General features: G+C 38.5%; 1 protein-coding gene across 5 annotated transcripts in view; it reads left to right on the top strand.

Annotated features, from left to right (window-relative positions):
• NKTR (natural killer cell triggering receptor) overlaps positions 1-18,246 on the top strand; it is a 38,603-nt gene extending 20,357 nt beyond the window's left edge. For 2 of the 5 annotated variants that reach the window (XM_010712246.3, XM_010712249.3), the window contains 11 exons: positions 3,535-3,564; positions 4,972-5,117; positions 6,118-6,340; positions 6,610-6,765; positions 7,997-8,084; positions 10,721-10,866; positions 11,281-14,196; positions 14,426-14,521; positions 14,854-14,913; positions 15,445-15,543; positions 17,063-18,246. In XM_010712246.3, the coding sequence (XP_010710548.1) occupies positions 3,535-3,564; positions 4,972-5,117; positions 6,118-6,340; positions 6,610-6,765; positions 7,997-8,084; positions 10,721-10,866; positions 11,281-14,196; positions 14,426-14,521; positions 14,854-14,913; positions 15,445-15,543; positions 17,063-17,141 (4,039 nt within the window). In that variant the 3' untranslated portion in view covers positions 17,142-18,246. The remainder of the gene's footprint in view (positions 1-3,534; positions 3,565-4,971; positions 5,118-6,117; positions 6,341-6,609; positions 6,766-7,996; positions 8,085-10,720; positions 10,867-11,280; positions 14,197-14,425; positions 14,522-14,853; positions 14,914-15,444; positions 15,544-17,062) is intronic. The other 3 variants (XM_019616189.2, XM_019616188.2, XM_010712247.3) reach the window with 3 other exon arrangements.

The following is an 18,246-nucleotide window of genomic DNA, read 5'->3' on the forward strand; positions in this document are numbered from 1 at the left end:
TTTGTGCCCTGGGCACGCAGGCAGGTCCCAGTGGTTGGATTGAGACTGACGTGGAAGTACAGCCCATGCAGAAACATTCACTGGATGCTTGTATCTGTAGTATGTTACAAAGGGATCATTTCACTTTCTCCCTGCTTAGATGTGTGGATAATTGCTGATGCATTTTTAAATCATTGCTGCCCTTCAGCATCAGTTGGTGTGTTTTTTTCCCCCTTAGTGTCTGCAGTGTTCTTGTATCTCTACACTTCTAAGCACAAGCTTCCAGTAACCGTTCCTGTATTTTAGAGAAAGCAGCTTTTCTCTTATTATACAGAACTTTCATAGTACAAGGAAGATGTAAGCTAATTGTGGATTGTATAAAGCCTTCATTTGTAAATCAAAACAGTTAAGCCTCCATCCTATGAAGCACACGCATAGAATCATAGAATGGGCTGGATTAAAAAGGCCCATGATGCTCATCCAGTCCAACCCCCTGCTGTGTGCAGGTCACCAACCAGCAGCCCAGGCTGCCCACAGCCACATCCAGCCTGGCCTTGAATGCCTGCAGGGATGGGGCATCCACAGCCTCCTTGGGCAGCCTGTTCCAGTGCCTCACCACCCTCTGGGGAAAAACTTCCTCCTCATATCCAACCTAAACCTCCCCTGTCTCGCTTTAAAACCATTAGGGCTTGGTTCCATTGAGCGTTTGAACACAGATGTAACCACCAGCACATCAACAGACACACTGAAATCAGTTATTCTTTTGCTTAAAGTTGTGCATGCGTTCTAACACCTGTGCTGGATTGAGCCTTTCGGAGGGGACTGGGAGGATTCTAACAGTTTGTCTTTCTCATAGTTTATGCAAGGAAGTTATTTCTGCAGTTTTGTGTTGTTGAAGAGAACTGACTGTAGTTTTCAAAGTGCCTTGTATTCTAAAGAAAATTTAGAGCCCTCTTTTTAGGCATCCTTGTTCTGCATACGACTTGATTAATATTAATTTTAAACTTGTATTTAATAAAACATAGACTCAGTTTTGTCTGAAAATGTATTACAATTTATTTCTGCCATTTTTGTGTAAAATTTACAGAAACAGTGTTACATCGTGCGCTCCAAAGGTAATGTCTCATTCCTCTAAGGCTGTGTCCTTTTTCTCTTTCTGTTTTTAATCTTTCTTGTTTTTCTGATCATATTGTTATGTGCATTGAGTCCTTTGTTAGGCCTCAGGTTCTTGGGGGGGTGGGCAATAACACACTTTTACCAAAAAGATGCTCTTCTCTTCAGCAGTACCTTAAACCAATTTGCATTACTTTGGATGAATAAAGATATTTGTCCTTCTGCAAATAATTTGGAAAATAGTAGCTATTTGTCAATGTTTCAAATTATCAAACTTCTGTAGAGAAATTGTTTAATGAAATCCTATTTTTTGGGAGGAAATGATGATAACTCTAAGCTTCTGTAGTGCCAAAGTAGTAAGTAGGTTTTGTCCTGATGAAGTTTTTATGGTCAAGGTATAAATGTTCAAGAAGTGAAAGGTGCAACGTAGGCAAAAACCTTTGACATGCTCCAATAAAGTGCAAATGTTTGCAGGCTGATTGCAGTGCTACAACCCTGGCCTTGAGATGAGAGAACGTTCAATAGAACAGTGAGGAGTTTGGTTTCTGCTTCCCTTTGGAAGTGATTTAAGTTGCCTAACTCCTCCTTTTGCATCTAGAAACTTTTCTTCTTGGGTAATGCTTTTCTGTGTGCTTTCCCATCATGAGCAGGCAAATGAGAAGAATTCTGTCCACTTTTTCTATCAGCACAATGAAAAGCTAAGTGGCTTTACCAGTGATCAAGTTTCCTTGCCTATCAAGGACCAAGTTGAGTTAAGATGAGTTAAATAGTTTGCTCCATTGGTCTCCAAGTGCTGCTGCAGCACGGCAGGAGCACATTGCTCCAGCATTCGTATCAGGGCTGTCTGAACTTGTTGCTTTCTGTAGCTGATTCTAAATGCTGAGTCTCATTTACTGTTGCTTTCACTGAAGTAACCCACTTCTATCACTGCTTTAAACTCCGCTTTATAATTATGCCTGCTTACAATGTTCACTTAACAGCAGGTCATTAATGCAGTTATCTTTGCTGATAGAACTTCCAAAGCTGTGAGAATGTTTCATTTTGCACCAAGATGCTGAATTAGTGAGGGAAAAACAAGGAATGCCCCTACTGCTGAGAAATGAAATGTTTTGATAGCATGTCTTTCCCTGCATATAAGCTAAAGAGGTTCTCTGTAATCTTAGGGTTATGGAAGCAGGTCTGGTTGGTGTTTGGAGCCTAAAGAAATCAGAGTGTAAGCACTTCTGATAGGCACTTCCACCTTTTGCATGCATGCCAACACTGCAGCATCTTGTCAGCTAATAGTTGAAAGTAGAGTGCAGCCACGTGCTTGAACCCTATTTTATTATAGCAGTGAAAGCCTGACTTCATTGTACCAGGTCTGTGTTACTGTAAATGTAGAAACATATACGCCCTGTGATATTTTTATGCTGGGGGAGAGTAATACAGTGGAAGGAAGCCAGAAAGACAGGCAGTGCCTGGGGAAGAGAGGAGGAAAATACTTTCCAATAAGAATTTGAGATATAAATGATTCTGATGAAGTAATTTGTTTTCCTTTTTAGAGAAGAATATAGAGAGGTACCAAGTCGTAGTGTTACTATCAAAAAGTTGAATCTTAAGATATCTTTACAGATGCACAGCCTTGAATATTCCAATTTAAATCCAGCCTGGAAGTTTGGCGTAGCTGCCTCCAATGCCTATTAGCAGAGTGCACAAAATGTAATGCAGTGCCATTTCCCCTTCAGGCTAAATGTGGGAACCTGAAAAATAGGGAGCAAGTCTGATTTTGTCATAGAAGTAAACTGCAGGTACCACGTAATGTCTGCTTGCACTGTGCTGCTGTTGCTTTTGAGAAGCCTGTGAGCTCATCAGCTGAAGTACTTTAGTCCCGACAGTTAAAGGTAGTGCTGCTTTGTATCCTGAGTCATGAGGCCAATCAAGTAGGTGAAAATTAATAGGGGAAAAAAAAAAAAGCAAAAGCAAAGAATCTATCACGTATGATAACTCTGTTTTCCCATTTCTTTTTTAAATAGAACTGACTCCAAAGTGACCGTGTAGCGTAATAACAATTAGAGAAACATGTAAATTTCATTAGTTGCCCAATGTTTATTTCCAAGTTGTATCTTTTCTGTGATTAAAGATGTTAGTTATATTTAAGTGTGTATTTAAAGAGACTTCAGTATTTTTTGTTGCATGCATAAAATGGTAGTTGGTACAACTTTCAAGTATGCACAGTTAGCTAAACTTTAAGCAAATTTTGATGTAAAAGATTAAAAAACAGCCTGTGTCTGTAAGCTGTAAGATTTTTTTAATTCCATGTATGTAACTGAATTTTTTCACTATTTTGTCTTACCTTCACCTTTTTTTTTTTTATTTTTTTTTCCCTGTGCCATTCTTCTCTTACTTCATCTGAATCCTTGATTTTTATTTTACCATCTTACCATCTTGCTGTTTGTCAAACAGAACAACAAAACCTGCTCCTCATCTTGACGGGTAAGAATATTTCTATTTCTTCAGTGATGAATGAAGTTGAGATTACTGATGAGTCTTCACACGTTGTGTTGAAAGTAGAAGCATAGAATCACAGAATGGCTGGGTTGGAAGGGACTTCAAGGATCACGAAGCTCCAACCCCCCACCCAATCCTGAGCCACCAACCTCCACATCTCACAGCAGCCCAGGCTGCCCAGGGCCCCATCCAACCTGGCCTTGAACACCTCCAGGGATGGACGGGGATCCACAGCCTCTCTGGGCAGCTGTTCCAGCACCTCACCACTCTCACACCAAACAACTTCCCCCTGACATCCAACTGAAATCTGCCCTCCCTCACCTTCCAACCATTCCCCTTGTCCTGCTGTTCTCTCCCCTTTCCAAGAGCTGACTTCCCTCCTGTTTAAGGCTCCCTTTAGGTCCTGTAGGCTGCACTGAGGTCACCCCGCAGCTTCTCTTCTCCATGCTGAACAAGCCCAGCTCCCTCAGCCTGTCTTTGTAGGGAGGTGCTGCAGCCCTCTGAGCATCTTTGTGGCTCCTCTGGACCCTCTCCAACAGCTCCCTGTCTTTATTGTACTGGGGGCTCCAGACCTGGACGCAGTGCTGCAGATGGGGCCTCAGAAGGGCAGAGTAGAGAGGGACGATCACCTCCCTGTCCCTGCTGGCCACCCCTCTGCTGATGGAGCCCAGGATCCCATTTGCTTTCCGAGCTGCAAGTAGAGATCAGTGGGAAAACAAACTCTTAGTTCTGTGAAAGATTATGTAACAGAAAAAGATGGAAAGTTAAAGTTTGAGTTCTATAAAAATTCCAAATTACAACTTATTTCTTAAAGCTTGAAAGCTTGGAAGGCCCAAAACCTTCCATACTCATTTATTTAACCCTGGTTGTTGCCCTTAGCCCACAATTCAAGTTACAGGGCAATTGCAAGAAGGAAAAAGAGATGTGGTATGATAGAACAGAATTAGAAATTCATTAATTACAACTGTGCCTTCAGTGTTAGTGGGAACTTGCATGCTGAGTTTGCATAGACCTATAAATGCTTCATTTCTGGGGAAAGGGACAATTTGTGACCATCTTTATTTCATCTGCCTGATGCTCAGCATTTCAAAAATAGAAGGCTTGGTTATAAATGATGACATGTTCACAGTGCCCGTTAGAAAAGAGTAAGATGACATCAAGTTGAAGCAAAATACACCTCCTGATCATCTTGCATGAAATCTTAGCATTGCTGTCAATGTAAAAGTAATTTGGAAAAACCTTATTTTTAAATGTAACATTTTTAAGAGCCAGATGAACCCAGTGAAGCTGAATGTTTCTGGTTGAAAATGACTTTTTAAATCTGAAATTCATTGGAAAAAGATTACGGCAATATATAAATGCTTGTACTTCCCAACTGTTTTATTTCTGCAGCGTGCACGTTGTCTTTGGACTGGTTATATCTGGTTTTGAAGTAATAGAACAAATAGAAAATCTGAAAACTGATGCTGCCAGTAGACCCTATGCAGATGTACGAGTTATTGACTGTGGGGTGCTTGTTACAAAACCAGCAAAAGATGGTAAGCATACATAAGCTGAAATTAATTGAATGTTGACATTGTTTTCAGAGTCTAAAAACTGTGCCAGCATCTAGAAATCACTGTGGTGAATCTTATCAAATCTTAATTTGGCTCTAATGAGTCTTCAAAAGTTAGAGGTTGGTGGAGGCAAGCAAGGCACGGGAAAGGAGGTTCTTTGAGCTCAGTCTTTGTGCCTTAGAACTTGCATGTCTGCTTCCTCTTCTCCTTAATTAATCTTTGTGGTTAATGTCTATACTCGAAAAGTAATTAGAAGTTATTTTTCAGAGCCTGAAAGATAGTTGTCCAATCAGAAGCTTTTCTTGATGGGGGAATTTGTGCTCTTTATTTTAATGTTAATACGTGCTGTAAAGGAAGTCTACTTGATTTTCATGAGAATTCATAGGAAATAAATGATCTTAGGTGTGTTTTTAGGCAACTGTCGTAAAATGTGGATTGTTTTGAGGTAAGGTTGTTGTGTTTTTTTCACTTCAGTTTTGTGTTTCTTCAAGGATAGTGGTTGTTTTTCTTTTTTTGTCCTGTAGAGAGAAAAGAGCAAAAAGGAGGAGGATGCAGAAAGAATAGGATACCAAATCTACTGATGTAGGATCATAGAATCCTTAGAGTTGGAAGGGTCCTTTAAAGGTCATCTTGTCCAACTCCCCATCATCTGAGTGTTAACTTCACTTACAGACCTCCAGTGCACACCTTTAAAGTGCTTTGGCTTTTCAGTGATGCTTGATAGACTTTTTGCACTTGATAGCAAACGAAGGGATTTTTTTTTACAACCATCCTTATTGGAAAAATGTGTGATCTTATTGATAGTGCTTTATGCTGGATGCAATAAAATTCATGTAATTGTCCTTTAGCAGACCTCACTGTGAAAGGTTTACACGCTGAGCTCCTGGAGAAGTATGTGCTGTTACATATATAAAGTTGCAGACCTTCTGTATGTATGCACACTACATGTACACACTGTAAATTCAAAATATCTGTTTCTAAGCTTTGGAGAAGAAGAAGAAAGTGTGTTCTGACTCAGAAGCTTCAGACTCAACCTCCAGTGGATCAGACCCCTCAGAAACTTCATCTGAAAGTGAAGCTGAAGATGAAAGAAGCAGAAGAAGAAAGCGTAAAAGAAGAGCTAAAACCAAACAGTCAAGAAAACGGAGGAAGGAAGAGAGGAAGAAAGAGGATCTGAGAAGCAAGCGAACCTCAAACCAAAGATGGTGACTAGTTTCTTAAATTTAAGAATTTCAGAGAAATTTGAGAAACTTTCCTTTTTCATGAACTACTCATGCAATTAATATGAAGGTGCTTTTATTCTGGAAGTTTGGGCTCCATCCTTCCTTCAGCATAAAATGAGTTAATGAAACGCATTTTGTTTTCGGAGTCATCTGTAGCTCGTTTCTTCACGTGGGCTTATTTTGGGAATTCACCCTGGAAATTGGTGTTTGTCAGTTGCTTCTGAATTATAATCTTCCTTTTTTCCTCTTAGCAGCCTTTCTGACAAGAGCGATGTAACAGAAACAACAGTGGATGTCAGCACAAAGAGGGATAAGCCTGTGGTACGTCCTGAAGAAATTCCCCCAGTGCCTGAAAATAGATTTTTGCTGAGAAGAGATGTGCCTGTTGTCAGTACAGAACCTGAAACGTAAGGAGCACTACATTATCTAATTATGTTGATTTTATTGCTGGAAATTATCCATAAAACTTTCCCACTAACGATGTATTTCCAGAACTTATAGCAAATAATGAGTGTAGTATCAGGATTTCTAAATGAGGTACTTTAAGTATCCTACTTTGAGTATTTCCTTGGTAGTTTCCTTTCAGAGTGGTTTGTTTTTGTGGTTTTTTGGGTTTTTTTTTCAGTGAAACCTCATGAATTCATTTCAATGAACCATAAGGATCATGCATATCATGGCCTTAAACTCAATTACAAGCACTGCATACATTGTTCACTAATTCAAGAGGAAATTTTGCAACAAAAAACACAGCAAATATGTCATTGCAAGGTGAACTTGAATGGGAGAAGTGATTTCTCAGCTTCTTAGACTAAAGGGAGAAAATTTAGTGCAAAATCAGTGAAGCAGAGTCTTAGAAGCAGTCTCTAATTTAGAGGAGAGGAGACTGTGTTTTTGTGGAAACAAAGTCATGCATTCCCAACTGACTTTCTGTTTAGTGTGCCTGATAAATCACAATTTTTTTGTCCCAAATTTCTTCACTTTTGAATTCATATGGGCACAGTCCTGGACATATCTAAAAAATGTAGTCAATTTTTTGTTTTTTTTCTTTAAATTTGGTTAACTATATAATCTTTTGTAAGCTTTTTCTTGAAGTGCTACAGGTGTTTTCAAAGCCTTATCTGTTTCTTTCAAGGATGTTGTACAACCTCTATAAAAAGGAGTGCTGAATTACCTCTTGTTACTGAGGAAGGAAACAAAGCTTTAGAACTTGTGGATTGTCATGAGCTGCCATTCCCTATGCTGAGGCATCGTTGTGTAACAGCCAAGATCCTGAAGCTATTCTTTCTGTGTCTCTTAACAATTTGTTCACCAAACACAAGCTGGCCTATTGAGAAAATCCACTTCAGCAAAGTACTTTGCAAGTTCACCATTAGCATTTATTTATCAGGAGAGGAAATCAGATCTGCTGAGAAGGCTGAAAACCAGTGTACGTGTTGGTTTGGCTTTCTCTGCAGATCTGTGTGTGGCTGACTTCTTATGTCAATACCAATGGCAATATCATGCACTAAATTCTTAGTTCTACCCTATCAAAGTAGATTATTAAGATATTTTGCATGATTAATATTAGTTTTAGGTTGAAATTAAAATGGTTATGTGTGGGTTTATTTGTGTAAGCTCATATTTTATTAATTTATGTAGGAAGCTTCTTGATGCTACTCCAGTTCTAACTGACCAGAAACCATCAGTGTCTAAATCTGGACGAAAAATTAAAGGAAGAGGCACAATAGTATGTGATTTCCTTTTATCTTTCCTCTCATCCAGAGTATTTTCTCTGACCTTGAACTTTGAATTTCCTTTAAGGCTCTGTGTGATGTTGTTGCTGTTGTTGACTGCTGTAGATTCAAGCTTAGAAGTTTGAAATATTGTTTGTTAAGTACTTCATTTTACAATACTTTTTCCCCCATCCTTCTTATTAATGTCCTTTTTGCGTAAACACTGGGAAAACAAATGCATACTCACTCATGAGTGGTTTCCAACATAAGGAAGCTTCAAACAAAAGAAAATTATTTATTTCTAAAGAAATTAATTCAGCAAGGATTCATCCTAGTTGAGCCACAAGATCTGAAGCAATAAGAAGCGACATGAGATTGCACTCTCATCCCTTTGCATTTCCTCACTGCATCTGTGAAACACTGGGGCTGGAGTAGAACCAAAGAAAAGACTCTTCTGCAGCGTCTGATGCATAAACAGCCCTTTCTGATGCACTTTCTGATGATTGTGCACACAGTGCTGGGAAGCAACAGTAATGCTAGCAAGTTTGGCAGGACCACTTAAGCTGTTAGTTCTGCTTTTTGGCATTTGAAGTACATCTTTTGTTTCTTTTTTTAAGCTACTTAATGTAGGTTTCATCTGCTCAGCTACTTGAGATGAAGTCTGTGTAGTTTCACAGGTAACACTGGTGGGCAAGAAGTTAGTTTTTTGCATTGCTAGTAGAGAAGGCTTTTTTACAAGTATACAGACTTGGTCCATTTTTTTTCTGCCTTCCTCTGTGAAGACTATCACTGTTAATGTAGACTTTTTTCTGCTTCAGTGCTCTGGTAACCACAAGGCTTTTGCATTAGTGCCACTGTTCTTAAGAAAAGTTTTCTTGTCTCTTCTTTAATAACCTAAATCACAGGCCCAAAACACTGTTGTTTTTCAGTCAATAGAAAAGGGAGAGAAAATAAAAACATCTTTCCTAAATGTGCATTTGGTCCTTCAGTGGATGACCTTAAATATAGATATATAATGATTAATCTACCTATCTAGCTGAAAACAATTTCACAAGGATGTTCTTAGCCAAGACTCCCCTCAACATGATATTTTTCTTCTGTCATAGCCACTGCATTTGAGGAACATCTTTTTAGCTTTGCATCCTTGTGAAGCAAAGATTTTAAACCTCAAAATTATTAGCTGATGGCTCTAAGATGAAACAAGGTACTGCAGTGTTTGGGCCGCAGCTGATTGCCTCTTCTTCCCTCATTTGCCAGCCTTGACATTAAATCTGATAGCTGTTGTCCTTGATACATCTGACAGCTTTCATTTGTATTTGACTCCTGTGATATCCATTGAAGAACACTTTTGAAATACAATGTTTTGAAATATTTATGTAAGTAGAGATTTCTGGAAAACTAACATAGCACTGAGTAGAATTGGCTTTTGCTAGGAACTTGGGTGCCTGTGTCTTGTTTTTCCCGATTTTTTGCATCCTCTCAGGAAGAGTGAAAATAATAAATAATATCAGAAATAATTTAAGCCTAGCAGTTAGAGGAACGTGTTTTCTGCAATCTCTAGTAGTTCATTTAGCTTTCTCTCTACAGCCAACTACTCAAGGTACTCATTTGTAGTTTTGAATTCTCTTAGGTTCTGAAGGGGGAACAACACCTTTTTTTTTTTTTTCAAGCAGTCATTGCTTCAGAAGAAAGGGTAGGGAATCTCCAGGTCTCCATGACAGATGCTCCTTGTTTTCTTACGTGAAGAGAAAAAGGCTTGAGAGTTCTGCCTGAAGTTATCTGAATTCTGTGTAAATCAACACACGTGTCTTTCTCTTTTTGTATTGGCAGACAAACTGTTTTTGTTTTTTTTCCACATACTGTTTTACTAGTGGCTCAAAATAATTGAGTAAAACCCAGAAGTTTTTCTTCTTTGTTAATTGAGTTGAGGAGCATCTAATTTCCTCATATGAGTTACTTAAGTGTGCATCCTACTGGGTAATGGAAAATAATGAGTTAGCAATATTATGAGTGCTTTGCTGCTGCTGCAGGAGAAGCTCTTGTTGCTCATTTGAGTGCTGTGACTAAGCATCATTTTTTAGCATGAAGCTTCATTACACTTTTTAAAAAGATTTCTTGCTTGTAAGATATTAACCTGACTGCCCATTCCTGAAGGGCTGAACAGCAGTGACTTTTGAAATAGAGCTCATCTTAATGCTTAGAAGAAATTTAGTGTCTATTAACTGAAGTGAAACGTCTGTTCTTTAGCATCATGGGGAAAAACAGTTGTTCGGTTATCTGCAGTAATTATGATGCACCAAAAGGTGCTCCATAAAGGGAATTTGACTTCTTCCTAAATTCTTCCTTCTGTGTTTAAAAAAAAACAACAACCAACACCATCCTGCTCAAGCTTTGAGAACTGCCTTCAGAGAATGGAAATACAGTTAGCTATGTAATCTGGTCTCACATGTAGGATATATGAGTGCCCAAAGTGAATATTTTTGGCAGGGCTTCATAATTTGTGTTCTTTGTGACAGTTCGAGAATAGCATTGTCTGGTTTGTGTTATGAAGATGCATGCAAAATCTTTATGAGGCACCATACGCTTATGTATTGTTCATTCTTCTTTAAAGGAAACTATATTCTTGAATGACTTTTCTTCACCTTTGCAGCGATATCACACCCCACCTCGATCACGGTCGTGTTCTGAATCTGATGATGATGAGAGCAGTGAGACTCCTCCTCACTGGAAAGAGGAAATGCAGAGATTACGAACATACAGACCACCTAGTGGAGAGAAGTGGAGTAAAGGCGATAAGTAAGAGCCTTAATACAAATATATGATGTCTTCTTTTTTTTTTCTTTTTAACACAGTTTGATTATGTAGATGTTCCATGTTGTTCTTTTTTGGCTAAATAAAATTTGTAAAAATATCTTTGTATTTGGCATCTCCCCATTCCTAATGTTCTGCATTTAAATGGAATCTTTCTTAAAGCCTTTCTGGTTCAGAGATGTAACACCAGATGAATGCATGCTGAAAAGGCATAATGTCATAGAATAATTTTTTTCTGTTGGTGCGATTGAAACAATTCAAAATGCAGCTTTCTAATAGCAAATGCAGGAATTTTTACAGTTCTTAAGCTTCATTAATTGCCTTGGGGCAGAGGTGGCGGGGAAACACAAAGTTTTTAAAAGAATTTTCACTTAATGTGATGCTTGCTTGTTTCTCAAGGTTAAGTGACCCATGTACAAGCAGATGGGATGAAAGAAGTGCGTCACGGAGATCAAGATCTTGGTCGCATAACGGCTACTCTGATCTGAGTACTGTGAGATACTCCAGTCACTACAAAAAGCACAGAAAAAAGAAAGTGAAACATAAAAAGAAGTCTAAAAAGCAAAAGCATTTCAAGAAGCACAAGCAAACTAAAAAAAAGAAAGCATCAGCTTCATCAGAGGTAGAATCCTCACGTTCATTCAGGAAGAAAAAATCGTCCTGTGATCGTGAGAGGAAATCTCGTTCCTCTTCATTGTCTTCTAGACATTCTTCCAGAAGAGACTGGTCTAAATCTGATAAGGAAGACCAGAGTTCATCAACTTTCTCAAGCAGAGAGAGTCGGTCATACTACAGGTCCAGATCCAGGTCTAGGTCTAAGTCGAGATCTTATTCCCAAAGAAGTTCCAGATCAAGATCAGCCTCTAAATCATCGCGTTCTCGAAGTAGGTCAAGATCAAGTTCTAATCCTAGGCATCAAAAGACTGTTTCCAATTCTCCACGAAATATTTCAGCACGATTAAATGAAAGTAAGTTGAACAAGCCTTCTGACCCTGTAAGAGCAGTTATACTACCAAGTGATAAAGTCATCATCCCACCAGTTGTCCCAGAGACCCTCCCTGTAATACCCTTAAGTGATAGTCCTCCACCTTCAAGGTGGAAGCCTGGACAAAAACCATGGAAGCCATCTTATGAGCGAATTCAGGAAATGAAAGCTAAAGCAACCCATTTAATACCCCCCCAAATTAATTATAATTTAGAAGTTATTAAAGAGGCTAACACATCTTCGTATCAAAAGCAACAGGGGAGTTCTGACAGCGATCGAAGCGGCTATTCCAAATACCGTAGTGATAAAAGCTCAGATAGTTGGCAGAGATCAAGAAGCAGGTCCTCTCGAAGTAGGTCATACTCAAGATCTTACACAAGATCTAGAAGTCTGTCTAGCTCAAGGACAAAATCTCGTTCTTCTGGCAGATCACCATCACTGAACAAATACCGCAGTGACAGGTCAGGATATAGTGAGTCAACATCTTATTTTTCCCTTAGTGATGATGATAGACACAGAAGCAAAAGAAAATCTGCATCAGGTGATCAGAATACTCGTTCTCTTAAAGTGAGGCAAGAAACAAGCTCTGAAAGTACCCTTCCTTATAAGGATACGAAAGACTATGATGAGTCTTCTCGAGGAGTGAAAGAGAGCGACAGTTTATCATCTTCAGACTTCTCTACTGACAGCGAGCGTTCTGGTAAAGTGAAGGGAGCCCAAGAAAAGGAAGGCCATTTTCAGTTAGAAGGAGATGCTCAGCAACAGGATAAAAATACCTTCCGTTCTGTGAGAGGGGAGGAGAAATCCAAGTGTGAATGGGATAGTGATCATTCTAAAAAGAAAGCAGTTAAAGAGCAATCTTCTGAGCAACCTAGAGGTGGTGCAAAAAGTAAACAAAAGTCCTATTCATGTAGTAAATGGGACTCTGAGTCAAACTCGGAAAGGGGAGAGGCTCATCGTGGTAGGGGAGATTCCAGACCCTCCTCTGATAAAGAGGAAGGAGAGGCCACATCAGGATCTGATACAGAACTTAGTGTTACCAAAAGGAGAAAAACAAAATCCAATTCCTCAGAAGGCGTTCTGGATTCTGATAGTGCATGGAAAATAAGCAAACAGTTACCATCTTCAGAATCTGAGAGTTCTCAGTCTAACTCAACGCATACCAGAAGAAAAACAAAAAAACAGAAACACGAGTCGAAAAAAACTCTTAAAAAATCACATTCCAAAAAAGTAAAAGAAAAATCAAAAGGGAAAAAGGAGAAAAAACACGAAGTTCAGAAAAGAAAAGAAGTGTTTCACTGGCAACCCCCACTGGAGTTTGGTGAAGAAGAGGAAGAAGATATAAATGAAAAGCCAGTTATCAAGGATGACAAAGAAAAGCAGCTTAGCAGGGGTGTGAAGGATAAAAAACAAGAAGCTTGTGAAAAGGACGAAATGGTCAAAGACAAAACAGGAAATGGTGAAAAACCTTGTGCAGATGAAAACCTGCTAGTTAAAAATACTACTCCTGATGCCTCACCAAATCAAAATAAGCTTAATAAAGATAGCATCAATCCAAACACTTCAACCAGTATATTAAACTCAGGAATAAATGCGACTACTTGCAATAACGAGACTAAGCATGCTGAAGAAAGCAACCAGAATGGATTGGATGTAATTCAGACAGATGACAACATGGAGATTTGTACTCCAGATCGTAACTCACCAGGAAAGGTGGTTGTGGACACTTTGTCTCCTGTCATTCTCACTGATAAACCTCAGAGTTTAGGTGCTACTATAAACAAAGATTTACAGACCTCCGAACAAGATGCTGTCAAACCAGGAAACAACATTGCAGACTTCATTAATATTAAAGAAGAAGTAGGAAGGCAAGAGAATAACTCCGTTCCCGCATCTAATGCTAAAGACTGTAGTTTGAAAAATGAAATTGCTGAAAATACACAAAGCAATTCAATTGATAATAAATGGAAGCCCTTGCAAGGTGTTGGTAATCTGCAACCAGCTACAATTAGTACTGCCACGGAAGTAAAAAATGTGGCTGCAGCACCAGAGGCTAAGCCAGCAGGTTTGAGAATTGAAATAAAAGCTAAAAATAAAGTAAGGCCTGGATCTCTGTTTGACGAAGTTAGGAAGACAGCACGACTAAATCGAAGGCCAAGGAACCAAGAAAGTTCCAGCGAGGAGGAGTCTCCAAGTAGAGATGACAATAGTCCATCCAGGAGCCTCAGTAGGTCTCGAAGTAAATCTGAATCTAAATCCAGACACCGAACACGGTCTGAATCGTACAGTCACTCAAGAAGTCGATCCCGAAGCTCTACATATTCCTACAGGTAAAACGTTTGTGTGTTCACAGCCTACCACGTTAACTTGAAAGTTTCCAGCATTTTGAGGCATGTTTTTCTTTCTCAGCTCTTCTTTTAAAAAATTCTTATAATTTAATGAGTGTGGAATATGTATTTAGTTTTAAAGGTAAAGTTCTAAACGCTTTTGCTTTTCGTTTCCTTCTGCTTTTCACCTGTTATATTCTATGGATTGTCTGAAGTTGTTCACTGATTGCAGGTCGAGAAGCTACACAAGAAGCAGAAGTAGGGGCTGGTACAGCAGAGATCGGTCGAGAAGCCGAAGTAGTTCTTACCACAGTTACAAGAGTCGTAGGTAAGTTTCTCTACTGGAGACAGCATTGAGGTATATTAACAAAGCAGTAAATTGTGCCCAGGATTCTTGATGCTTCCATCTCTGAACAAATTGAAAGTGGGCTTGGCCATATGTGATACAATCTGATGCATTCTCTTAAAAGTGCAAGTTAGAATCGTCGTATTTTGAAATTTCCTGTTACTGAAAAGCAGTTTGCTTTCATGTCCAGCAGTATGGGTAAGGAGTTCTGGAAAATAATACTCCCCTCTGCCTTTTTCCCTGTTGGGCCCTGTTCTGCACTTGTTCCTGATTTTACCTTAATGTGATTTGGTTTTTTGTTTGTTTGTTTTCAGTCGAACCTATAGTAGAAGCAGATCCAGAAGTAGTTCTTATGGTCACCACAGTCGATCCAGGTATGGATAGTAGTTCTGTAACAGCTTTGAAATGAATATACTTACTATCAAAATATCTTAGTATAAGAATACCCCTTTGTCTGTGGTACTTAGAATTAAACTTCTCGTGATAGCAACTTCAACCCAAGCAAAATCAGCATAAATGAGACACTTTGAACATAACCAAACCATGTCATAAATAATAGCGAACGCGTTTTCCTTTTTCTTAAAATGAAATTTGAAATATAAGTTAGGATAATTTTGGTACTCGTTGGTTAATACTTCTGAAAACAAGTTGTTTTCCTTCATGGACCATTTGTAATGAAAAATCTTTGTAGGACTTGTAGATTCAAAAATTTAAGATTATATTTCTTCTTTTGAAGGTATTTAATTCTGACATTAAACTTGTATGAAAACTTAGTATTATCTTGTTTTCTTGTTGAAATTATTAAGAATAATTTCTATACAGCAATTTATTTCTTTGTACATAACACGAATGGCATTCTAGACCTGTGACTGTAAATCAACAGTGGCTTTCTTTTCCCTTTAAAGTAGGTCATACACCTATGATAGTTACTATAGCAGAAGTCGAAGTAGAAGTAAAAGGAGTGACAGCTATCGAAGATCTAGAAGTTATGACAGAAGATCCAGGTATGTTATTTACTTGCATGGCTTTAACCCTGTATTTATGCAAAAAAAAAAAAAGCACAAAGTATGTAGTTAAGTTAATGAAAGCTAATGTTTTTTTCCAGAAAATAAAATATATTGCAAAAATGGCCGTGGATGGTCAAAATAAGCACACATATATATATATTTAATAATCCTTCCCTTAGGTGTTTTATTTAAATCCTGCAGTGAATTAGCTTTCCGGATTTAAAGTGGGTACCCTGTCATGGATTCAAAGCTACCTAGTATGCAAAGAATTCCATTGGATGGTGAATGCTTTTTGGCTAGACTGTGAAAGTGGATTTAAAAACAAAAAGTGTGCAAAGGAAGTGGAAGAATTAGTGCTATCCAGAATTAATCTTCAACTTCCTAGAATATGTTTTGAAAGAATATTTCACCAGTAAAGCCAGCATGCTTTCTGTCTCAGCGTTGGCACCAAATTATAAGTTTAGGATAAATGATCCTACTTAGACCAGGGGAATTACCATAGCTGTAAGTGAGCACGTTTCACCAAGATGGAAGTGGAAAGTGAGCTTTATATAGTGAATAAGTTCAGCAGTGATTAATTCCATACCTTTTAATAATTCCCTTACTAGTCTACAGTAAGTCAGGCAGATCTCTGGCTGCTATAAATTTTCATTTTTCTGTTCTCATACTCATTTTTTTTCCTATGACTTTGTATTAACTCTTAATGGACGTTGCGGTCACCCATTTTGCCATCTAGTTGTGACAGTAGGATGGCTTTCATCATGTGTTTGAAGGACAATGAATGAGATTAATGAGTGTGAAAGTAGTCTTTCAAAATTATTGTTTTAGGATGTCTGGAAACTTCAGAGAAACGCTGCTTGGTTAGGATGTGCCTGCCCTGCCCTAGCAAAGCTTTCCTTGCAGGCATGAGGCTAGAAAATGTGTGAGAAAGGTTTATTCTGTATAATTTGAACACTATATAAATCGAACACGTCCTGTGGCTTATCTAAAACAATCTGAGTGCTTGGCCAGGTGCTGAACTTGGAACTCTTGGTTTGGATAAGCTAGAACATTTTAATCTATTTCTCTCCTGCTCACACACTCCTGTTGTTACTATGGGACCTGATTTTTCAGGCTCTTCTCCAGACTTCAAATTGCAATTCATAAAGCAAAGGGACAGAAGATCATCTCGGTTGAGAAATAAAACTATATTTGTCAGAATATACTGCTTAGTCAGCTATTAATGTTAACAAAAACCTAATTGTTTGGGGGTGACTGCTTTCTTCATCTGCACTGAAGAAAGGAAGAAATGTTATGGTTGCAAACACAGTCTGACTTGACTTTCACTGGGTTTTCCTCATGCGAAGTTAATGACTATTTTAATTGAGTGTCCCATAATGTATATTTCAGTTGTTATATAAGATATAATGTATGTTTTCTTGTCTTGTGCATCTCTTGCCGATCTTTTTAATGCGGCGCAATTTTGAGTTGAAAATTCAGAATGCAATTTTGAGGCATTTTAATCTTTTATTTGTAGATCTTATGGCTCTGATAGCGAAAGTGATCGCAGTTACTCCAACAACCGAAGTCCCAGTGAGAGCAGCAGATACAGCTGAAAATGTTTCTTCGGCAATGGAAACCATATTAAATAAGTTTATCAGTGTTGCATTTAGAAAGAAAAACAAAAGCAGTTTTGACGGTGTTGCAAATGAAGTTTTGAAGGGTGTTTCCTGAGCTAACTGAAACTTTACCATTTAGCAGCGAACTCACTTGACTGATTGTATCCACAAGGAGAGATGTACCGAAGCTCAGCTGATTTGTTTTATGTCAAACACTACTTTCACAATACAGAAAAAAGTTTGATTTCCTTGAATCGGATTTTCCAAGCCATGAGAGACACGTGAGTGACTTTGCTGACACTGCTTTCTTGGTGCAGCAGTTGCTACTGAGGTGTGTTTATAAACACCGTAGGGCTCTCTGCCTGTTACTATTAAATATATGCTAGCAACTCAAAAACTGTGACGGACTTCTTACAAAGGCTGCCATTTCTAGTTTGTTAACGTGCTTTTTTTAATGCTGGAAGATGGGTTCCATGCTGTCTTGTTTGACCGTTGCATTATATGAGAGAGAGGGTATATATACAACAGGTAGGTGATGAAAACAAAGACTGCCATTCTGTCTTAATCCTTTCTGTACTGTGATACGGCAGAAATCTGCTCAGAAGGGTGAGATTACACACAAGAGAATTGTGAGCAAAAGTGTGATGAGTGAGTTTTGATCTTGACATCCAACCTGCCCACACTTTTGCATTTAAAAGTGAATTCAGTGATAAACAGAGGTGTTCTTCAGAGGCTAAGGAACTGTTTTGAAGCAGTCCCAATTCAATTCATCTTGCAGTGCTAGGCATACTTCGACACGTTCTGAAGTCAAATGTTGTGAAGAGTTGAGTATATCATGAATTTGTTCAGGACACTTCTTAAAGTCTTAACTGACGATAATTTTCAAGGAACCATAAGGATTCCTTTATAAACTGTCTGTAGATGTGTCCCCTTTGCCATAGGAATGTCGGTGTGTGGGTACTGAATTACCTCTTGTCAAAGTGGTATGGTTTCAGAAATGCTCGTATGCCTGAAAAAAGCATGGAAAACTACTTTCAAAGTAACCTTCAATACCAAAAATGACTTCATGTTGCAGTTAAATGGTCCACAAGAAAAAAAAAAA

Source organism: Meleagris gallopavo, chromosome 6 (genome assembly GCF_000146605.3).
Source record: "Meleagris gallopavo isolate NT-WF06-2002-E0010 breed Aviagen turkey brand Nicholas breeding stock chromosome 6, Turkey_5.1, whole genome shotgun sequence".
Classification (NCBI taxonomy): Eukaryota; Metazoa; Chordata; class Aves; order Galliformes; family Phasianidae; genus Meleagris; species Meleagris gallopavo.